The sequence below is a fragment of the Chrysochloris asiatica genome, unplaced genomic scaffold (genome assembly GCF_000296735.1).
Source record: "Chrysochloris asiatica unplaced genomic scaffold, ChrAsi1.0 scaffold00076, whole genome shotgun sequence".
In the NCBI taxonomy this organism is placed as follows: Eukaryota; Metazoa; Chordata; class Mammalia; order Afrosoricida; family Chrysochloridae; genus Chrysochloris; species Chrysochloris asiatica.
The window spans coordinates 12,496,609-12,506,167 of record NW_006408594.1 but is presented as its reverse complement, the minus strand read 5'-3'; the positions used below and the strand labels follow the sequence as shown (position 1 = coordinate 12,506,167).

The 9,559-nt window shown below is 43.6% G+C and overlaps 1 protein-coding gene across 2 annotated transcripts in view; it reads right to left on the bottom strand.

Annotated features, from left to right (window-relative positions):
- CRY1 (cryptochrome circadian clock 1) overlaps positions 1 to 8,895 on the bottom strand; it is a 64,413-nt gene extending 55,518 nt beyond the window's left edge. Inside the window, exon 1 of one of the 2 annotated variants that reach the window (XM_006865247.1) lies at positions 8,625 to 8,895. In XM_006865247.1, the coding sequence (XP_006865309.1) occupies positions 8,625 to 8,782 (158 nt within the window). In that variant the 5' untranslated portion in view covers positions 8,783 to 8,895. The remainder of the gene's footprint in view (positions 1 to 8,624) is intronic. The other variant, XM_006865248.1, reaches the window with a different exon arrangement.
- Positions 8,896 to 9,559: the final 664 nt, after the last annotated feature.

Sequence of the window (9,559 nt, the reverse complement as noted above, 5' to 3'; positions counted from 1 at the left end):
GGGAGTGGCTGAGGACTCTAGATTCATCAACTAAGAAGAGAAGGACTAAGAACTGGTGGCCAGGAGCAGACTTGCAGAATGTGCCCTTTGCAGATGTAAATTATTATATATGCCTGAGCGGGTTTTTTTTGTTGTTTGTGTGTTTTTTTTAAAAAAAGCTAAAGTGGATAGAGAGAAATACTTGTAACTGATGTTATATGGAGGGGATTTTAATTAATGTAATGAAACAAGTTATATGAATTGCTGAATGTGAAACTGATGATAAGCCCTGTAAACTTCCACTCAATCCACAATAAAAACCTTAAACAAAAAAACAAAAAAACCCCAGCAGAGTAGTTTTCAAAAAGCAAAAAAAAAAAAAAAAAGACTGCCTTTACCTTTTTCCTCCCATATGCCCCCTTCAATAATCTTATCCATATCTCTAATTCTAACTATGATTATTTAGAATAACCATAACAATTATTCCAAATAGTAATTAGATTTCAAAAGACTATTTCTAGTTATATCCATACATCTAGTCTCATACTAGTTTCAGTTCCTACTAATAGTTGGACTGCTAACCACAAGGTGGGCAGTTCAAACCTGCCAGTCCCTCTGTGGGAGAAAGATGAGATTGTCTTTATCTGTGTCTTCATCTAAATCTGCATCTATGACGATTTACAGTCTCAGACCCTTGGGAGAAGTCTTACTCTATCTTATGTTCTTGTTGTTAAGTGCCAACTCATAGGAACCCTGTATAGGGTTTCCAAAGAGCGGCTGGTGGGTTTGAACTGCTGACCTTGAGGTTAGCAGTTCAGTGTTTATCCTACAGAGCCACACCAGGACTCCACTCTGTCCTCTAGGGTTACTATAAGTCAGAATCGACTGGATAACAGTAGGATCTTGCTGTTACCTTCTTCTCATACATCTGAAAAACCAACCTTATCATCCTAACCTATAAACTAGCTTCTTTGGCTTTGTTACACTTCCCTTCCTGGGATATCAAACCTTGGGGTCACCCTTGACTCCTCCTCTTCCCATATGTGTCACCTAACCTTTAAGATTCTTCCTTTTCAGTATCTTCTTTTCATTCAATCTTTCTTTTCTGTTGCTACTACGTCACTGGAAATTCTGACCCTCATCTCTGTTGCTGTTAGGTACCATCGAGTTGGTTCCGACTCACAGTGACCCTACACATAACAGTACCCTGTCCTGTGCCCTTCTCATAGTCCTTGTTACGCTTGAGCCCGCTGCTGCTGCCATGGTGCCATGGGGTCTTCCTCTTTTGCAGTAACTCTCCACTTTACCAAGTCTGACACCCTTCTCCAGGAACTGGTCCCTCTTAACAAAATGTCAGAAGGATGAGACAAAGTCTGGCCATCCTGGTTTCTTAGGAGCATTTTGGCTGTATTTCTTCCAACACAGATCTGTTTGTTCTTCTGGCAGTGCCTGGCAGTCATTACAGAGTAATAAACCCAAAATTAAAGAAGGTATTTTAATAACTCCATATTTGTGCCAGAACTAACTCGATAACACTAACAACAACAAATATTAATTTAATAGTATAGCCTTTTAACTCCTGCTACTCTTAATCTCTTAAAATAGAAAGATAAATAAAAGCTCCAATGTCATGAAGGTACTGTTGCTATTGCTACTTGAGGGCTAGATCTGGGATAAGACAAGATGGGCAAAAGTAATTAGATTAAATAGAATCCCCTTTTTCAAAATAGCTTAGCTCTCTCTCTCATCGCTAGGAAACCCTAGTATCCAATAATAACAAATATGCAATCCAAATCAAATAAAAATATGTGAGAATTAATTTTTAAGCATGACATTTTAAAAGGCTATAGCTGTATCTTTTATACTACTAGCAATTATTTTTGTTATTATTCCCACAGAAACCATACAATTTTAGAGCTAGAAATAGCTAAAGACCTCTCCATTATCAACTGCTTAAGTTGATACAATGTCCTCCATAACTTCTCTAAAACTGATACCTGATTTCAGGTAACACTTTCTCATATATTGAACATTCTTATTCCAATCAGTTTACTTTCTAAGTATACCAAAAGTTTGTATGTTTCTCAAACCTTTGCCAGCTGACTCGATGGTACTTAACAACAACAACATAGAAAGAGCCCTGGTGGTACAGTGAGTTAACACATTGGGCTGCTAACCTCAAGATTGGTGATTCAAACTCACCAGCCACTGTCAAGAGGAAGATGAGGCTGTCTGTTCCCGTAAGAATTCCGTCTCGGAAACCCTATGGAGTTAACAATCCTACTAGGTCTTACAGGGTTGCTATGAACTGGAACAGACTCAACAGCAGCGGGTCTGTTTTCTTTTGATGACTAACCACAACATAAACTGATGAAATGAGTGTAAAAAAGAAAGCCATCTTAATGAAAACTAACTAAATAGAATGTTTCAAAAAGACCTGGTAAAAAGTAAATTACTATATAAAAAAAAAGTCTCAATTATCAGTAAAAAAGCTTATAAATAAGAAACAATGCAAAAATCTAATGAAATTTTGTAATCAAGTTTGTTTCACAAGGTCTTAGATGTGTTTGTTGTTGTTTGCGGTTGTGTGCTGCAGGTTCTAACTCATACCAACCTTTTATAGGATTTCCAAGGAGCGGCTGGTGCGTTTGCACCGCCAACCTTGTGGTTAGTAGTCCAGTGCTTATCCTACAGCACCACAATACTCGACTTTAAAGAAAATAAAACTCAATACCATACTACAGGTATAATTTATGTATGAAAGCCCATTATGAAACTCCATCAGCAAAATCAGCATAACAATATTCATTTATACAAACTGAATCCACAAGTATATATATGTATTGAACAATGGGCTCAAGCATGGCAACAATAGTGAGGTTGGCCCAGGATGGAGCAGTGTTTCATTCTGCTGCACATATGAGTTGGTAATGACTCCATGGCACCTAACAACACCACCACCAAATGGAGCTCCATAAGCATGGTGGGTGGTTATGAGTCAGGCTGGTAACCTCAAGGTCAACAGTTCAAAACTACCAGCCGTTCAAACAGGAGAAAGATGAGGCTTTCTGTTCCTGTGCAGGGTTGTTATGAGTCAGAACTGACTCATGGCACACATAAACACCACCCTATGCCAGGAGTCCTGGTGTGTCACTGTAGGATAAGCACAGGATTGCTAACCTGAAGTTCAGCAGTTCAAACCCACCAATGGCTCCCTGGAAACCCTATACAGGGTCACTAAGAGTTGGAACAAACTTGACTGGACTTAATTAACAACAACCTTGGCCAGGTGTTATTCTAAGGCAAAAATTCTCAAATTGTTTGGTCTCAGTACTCTTGATTTAATTATCTTAAAAAATTATTAAATACCCTAAAGAATTTCTGTTTTACAGATAATATCTACCAATATTATCTGTCAGTTTGTGGTACTGTGGTGGCTTATGAGTTGCTGTGATTCTGGAAGCTATGCCACGGGTATTTTAAATATCAGCAGGGTCACCCATGGTGAACAGGTTTCAGCTGAGCTTCCAGACTAAGACAGACTAGGAAGGAGAGACAGATTACTTTAGAATATTTAGTCACTGAAAACCTTATGAACACTGTCAGATAGCACCAGAACCAATATTTACCATTTAAGAAATCAAACCCAAACCCAAGCCAAACCTGTTGTCATCGAGTCAATGCCGATTCAGCTGAAAAAAAGTGAAAGCACCAGATGACACCGGCACATACTCTATTAGCCATCAAAGCAATATTATCATCACATGTCATCATACTGTTGCTGTTAATGCTGCTGAGTCTGGTCCAATCCATGAAGACCTGATACAGGGTTTCTCAGACTGTGACTCTTTGTGGGAGCAGAATGCCTCATCTTTCTCCTGGGGAACAGCTGGTTGACTTGAACCACTGACCGTGTGGTATGAAGTCCAGTGTTTACCCTACAGAACATGGTGGCTCTGTAGGATGTTATTGTTGTTGAAGGTAAGTGCTGTCAAGTCTGTTCTGACTCACAGCGACCTGTAAAGAAAGGGTTTATGAGGAGTGACTGGTGAGTTTGAACTGCTGACCTCGTGGTTCCAACTGACCTTCTGGTCCTGTACTTATCTCACGCCAGGACTCCCTGTAAGATACAGCATATGGAAACCTCCACTGCAGACATGTGAGAGAAAGACCAGGAGAAAGTTAAATAGCATCTTAGTATTTGTACGTTGAGCAAATAACCTGAAAGCTAGATTATATGAAGAAGAACATGGCATCAGGATTGGAGGAAGACTCATTAACAACCTGCGATATGCAGATGATCCTTGCTTGCTGAAAGTGAAGAGGATTTCAAACACTGATGAAGATCAAAGATTACAGCCTTCAGTATGTGTTGTACCTCAATGTAAAGAAAACAAAATTCTTCACACTGGACCCATAAATAACATCATGATAAATGGAAAAAAGACTGAAATTGTCTAAGACTTCATTTTGCTTGAATCCACAATCTCTATTCATGGAAGCAGCGGTTAAGAAACTAAACAGTGTATTAGTTAGGCTAATCTGCTGCTGCTCAAGACCCCTTTAAAGTGTTGAAGAGCAGAAATATCCATTTGAGGACTACTGTGCGCCTGAGACACAGATGCTCAGAAGCTCACAATGACTGGTTCAGCCCAACAGAGCCACTGAAGTGCTACAAAGACACGGCTGAGACTTCTGGGCGCAGATTAGAGGGTTAATTCCTATTGTAACTGCTGTTACCACTGCTATATTTCACCACTAGAGAACAGCCTCTCTGGGAAGTCAACCCAGCAGAGGTGAACTGAAAGAAATGAAATGGTGCAATCTGTTTAAAGGACCACTTAGCAACATCATCATCCATGACTTAAGTTATCAAGAATTTACTTGGGTCCACAATCAATGCCCATGGGAGCTGCAATCAAGAAGTCAAAAGGCGTATTGGGTAAATCTGCTGCAAAAGACCTCTTTAAAGTATTAAAAAGCAAAGTTGTCACTCTGAGGATTATAGTGCGGCTGACTCAAGTCATGGTATTTTCAATCGTCTCATATGCATGCAAAAGGTGGACAATGAATAAGGAAGAGCAAAGAAGAACTGATGCATCTGAATTATGGTGTTGGCCAAGAACACTGAATATACCATGGACTGCCAGAAGAACAATCAAATCTGCCCTGTAAGAGGTACAGCCAGAATGCTCCCTAGAAGCAAGGATGGAGAGACTTCATCTCATGCACTATGGACATGCTATCAAGAGGACCACTCCCTGGAAGACATTGATAAAGTTGATAAAGGTGAGGGATAGCAGGAAAGAGTAAGACCCTCAATTTATAGGAATTGTCATTCATTCCTTATTCATCAATGTTAACTGCTGGGTGTACTAAAGAAACAAGATATACAGAAGTTTACAATACCAATGATGAATTGATAAATTGCTCTAGAAGAAACTGACAGCAGGCATTCAAGTAGATACTATTTACTCTAGTTTCCAACTTAATCACAAAAAGAAAAGTACTTACCACTATTACTACTCACTAGTTTAAGGATTTTACATGATAACTAATGTATCCACATAGCAACTTTCTAAGAAAGGAATTATTGTTACGTTTTTGCAAGGCATTATAAATCCCTTATATTACTTCTGTCATCTTTTTCCAGGATCAATGTTTGATGGCTGTTATTTCTGCTAATGAAAAATTGCTTTACATATAGTTGCTGTTTCAGTCCCATCAGCACACAATTGTAATTTCTGTCATTAAACAAAAAATCCTTTCTTGACTTCACACAAACACACACACCATTTCTGATTCTTTTACAGCAAAACTCCTTGAAAGAGTTGCCTATCTGAGTTGGCTTCAACCCCTCTCCTCCCTGCCTCTCTTGAGCTATTATTATTTCAAAACGACTTCCACTAGTGATACTAGTGAAATCACTCTAGACAAGATAACAAATAATCTCAAAACATTAAATCCACCTTGTAATTTTCAGTCCTCATCTTACTTGGCCTGGAGGCAGCATCTGACATATGTAGAACTCTTTCCTCGGTGAAATACTTTCTAGACTTGGTGTCTAAGACACCCAATGCCTTGGGATTTTCTTTTCAGTTGCTAGCTGCTCCTTCTCAGCCTCCGATGCTGGTTTTTTCACAGCTTCACAATTTCTAACTCTTACAAGACCTTACCTCTCTTCTAACTAGCTTCAGTTTCTAATGATAACACTGACTGCAACTTCAGCAGGTAGGGATTCTGGGTTCTTCTGATTACTGCAGAATCCCCCGTACCTAGAACAGTGCCTGGCATATAGTAGGTACTTGACAAATATTTGTTGAAGGACTAGATGGATGACTTATAAATCTATCTATAAAATAACTTTCCATTACCTCTTGCCTAGATATCGGTCCTGAACTTGATACAGCGACCCATCTTTTGTTCTCTCCACTTGGGTATACAATAGTCATCTCAAACTTGTAGTTAGGTGCCATCGAGTCGGTACCGACTCATAGAGACTTATGCGCAGCAGAACGAAACACTGCCCTATCCTGGCTCAACCTCACTACTGTTGCCACGCTTGAGCCCATCAATGCTGCCACTTGGCCAATTCATCTCACTGCGGGTCCTCTTTTTCTCTGACCCTCCAGCTTACCAAACATGATACTCTTCTCCAGAGACTGGTCCCTCTTGACAATATGTCCAAAGTGTGAAAGATGAAGTTTGGCCATCTTGGCCTCCAAGGAGCACTCTGGCTGCACTTCTTCCAACACCAATCTATTGGTTCTTTTAGCACTCCATGGCACTTTCAATATTCTCCAACACCATAACTCAAAAGCATCAATTCTTGTATAGTCTTCCTTATTCTCTGTCTAGCTTTTGCATGCATATGAGGTTATTCAAAATAACATGGCTTGGGTCAGGTGCACCACAGTCCTCAAGCTGACTTCTTGGCTCTTCAACACTTTAAAAAGGTCTTGTGCAGCAGATTTGCCTAATGCAATATGTTGTTTGATTTCTTGACTACTGCTTCTATGAGTGTTGATAGTTGATCCAAAAAGAATGAAGTCCTTGACAACTTCAATCTTTTCTCCGTTGATAAGAATGTTGTTTATTGGTCTAGTGGTGAGGATTTTTGTTTTCTTGACATTGAGATGTAATCCATACCAAAGGCTGTGCTCTTTGATCTTCATCAGTAAATGTTTTAAGTCCTCTTCACTTTCAGCAAGCAAGGTTGTATCATCTGCATATTGCAGGTTGTTAATGAGTCTTCCTCCAATCCTGATGCCATGTTTTTCTTCATATAACCCAGCTTCTCAGATTATTTGCTCAGCATACAGGTTGAATAAGTATGGTGAAAGAATAAAACCATGTCACACACCTTTCTTCATTTTAAACCATTCAATGTTCCCATGCTCTGTTCAAACAACTGCCTCTTGGTCCATGTACAGATTCCTCATAAGCACAATTAAGTGTTCCGGAATACTCATACTTCTCAATGTTAACCAAGTCTAAAACAGAACTTCAATCACCTTCCCAATGGCTTCTCTTTCTGAACAAAGTACAAGTCCATCCTTTCAGTTTCTCAAGCTCCAAATGGAGACATCATTGCCACCTCTGTCTCTTTTCAGTATGTCAACAATACTATGGGTCTGTCTTCAAATTAGAACCGGCATGTGATGACTTCTCACCATATCCACTATTATAATGGTACACACCATTTTTCACTCACCTGGACAAGTGCACTACCTCCTAAATGGTCTCCCTACCTTTTATTTAGTTTCTGGCCTCCAATTCTGTCTGTTCTCAGAACCAGCAGCTAGAGAAACTATTTACAAACTAAATTAGATCACATCACTTCCCTGTACCTAAGTTACTTGGGGTAAAAGGCCAAAACTTGACAAGTGCCTTCCAAGCTCTCCTCTGTTTGGTCTAATCACATCCCCGCCTACATTCCCGGCACTAAGTCTGGTCTGAAGTTAGACAGGCTTCCTCTGCTGCTGTTCCTCTTGGCATCAACCTCATTCCCACCTCAGGACCTTTCCCCCTTACTGTTTGTTCCCTCTCCCCAGAATGTGCTTCCCTAGAGATCCGCAGTTCAACACCTCTCAAGTTTGGGCTTCAATGTCACCTTTTCGGCCAGCTGTCCCCGAACACTGTATTTCATACTGCAACCCCAACGCTGTATTTATTCCTCAGACCTTTTCTCTGCTCGACTTTTCTCCCTGGCCCTTATCATCACCTAAGAGACAGGCTCTGTCCACCGCGCCAGCGCTGGCACACACTCGGGGATGAGAAATCTATCAGTTGCATGAGCCCAACACAACACTGAGCCTGCGGTGTTAGAAGGGCACCAGGCGCCTCTGCGATCGCCCACTTCCCTGATCCCTGGAAGGCAGCTACTTTGGCAGAAAAGGAAAAGGTGTCCTTTGTCCTGCCAACCACAAGGAGGAGTGGAGAGGCCCGGCTGAGCAAAGAGAAAGCAGAGCCACACACCGCTTCCTTGCTCTTCCTAGCGTCACCTCGAGGTGGGAGAAAACGGGATCTGGACGCGACCATGGCAATGAATGGCTTTCTCCCTGCAGCCAGAGCGAACTGACGACTCAGGGGGTACGATCCTGCCCAATGTGGCCACTCGGGAGCAGGGGCGCCCCTGGACTCACCTCCACCTGTTGATGCCCACGTTGGAGGAGCCGGCGAACCAGGGGTCGAGGATGTAGACGCAGCGCACGGTATCGGCGCCCTGGATGCACTCCTGCAGCGCCGGGTTGTCGTGCAGCCGGAGCCCCTTGCGGAACCAGTGCACGGCGTTCACTCCCATGCCGGCGGCAGAGCGAGCTCAAGGAAAGGCACCGCGGCTCATAGCCGGCACCGTCGCTTCCAGGAGAATCGCCGCAGCCGGGGAGGGAGGGAAGGACGGCAGAAAGGGAGCCGCTGCCGGCGCCGCGGGACGATGAATGGAAACTGTCGGCCGGTCCCGGCGGGACGCCCTTTAGGACCCGGCGCCGGCCGCAGTCGCCGGGAGGAGACGCATAACTGGCAGGGCCTCGAGCTCCGCGACGGCGAGCAAGTACCCGGAGCTCGAGCCGCCACGACGGCCCGAGCCGGTACCGGCGGCCCCAGCAGGTTCGCCACGGAAACCTCGCCCCAGGGCGGCCCGCGAGGAGAAAACGGCCCGCCGCGGGCGAGTCGCCGAGAGAAAAGACACAGGAGGCGGCCGCTATCCGCCCGAGAGAGTGGACTGAGGATGGAGGACCGAGGCGGTGGTCGAGGACGCTGGACCGTTGCCGGCCGGTGACCGATCCCGAGGCTGCCCGGGTGACGACGCCGCGTCAGCGGCCGAGGCCCCGCCCCCGGCGCCTCATTGGCGGACACGCTCCCCACGTGACCACCGGCACCTCACGTTTCTGAAGTGTGTTTACTACACCGGCTCAGGATGGGGAGTCTACTCGTGCTTCAGTCGCTTCTGGAGGGCAGCAGCCGCTCAAGACTTTAGCTCCCCGTCCCAGTGCGGGGATCCCTGTTTCTGGCCCCTTTCTCAGCCGTCTAATCGCCCTTTCCACAGGCGCCAGGGATGACTACCGGCCCCATGTGAGGG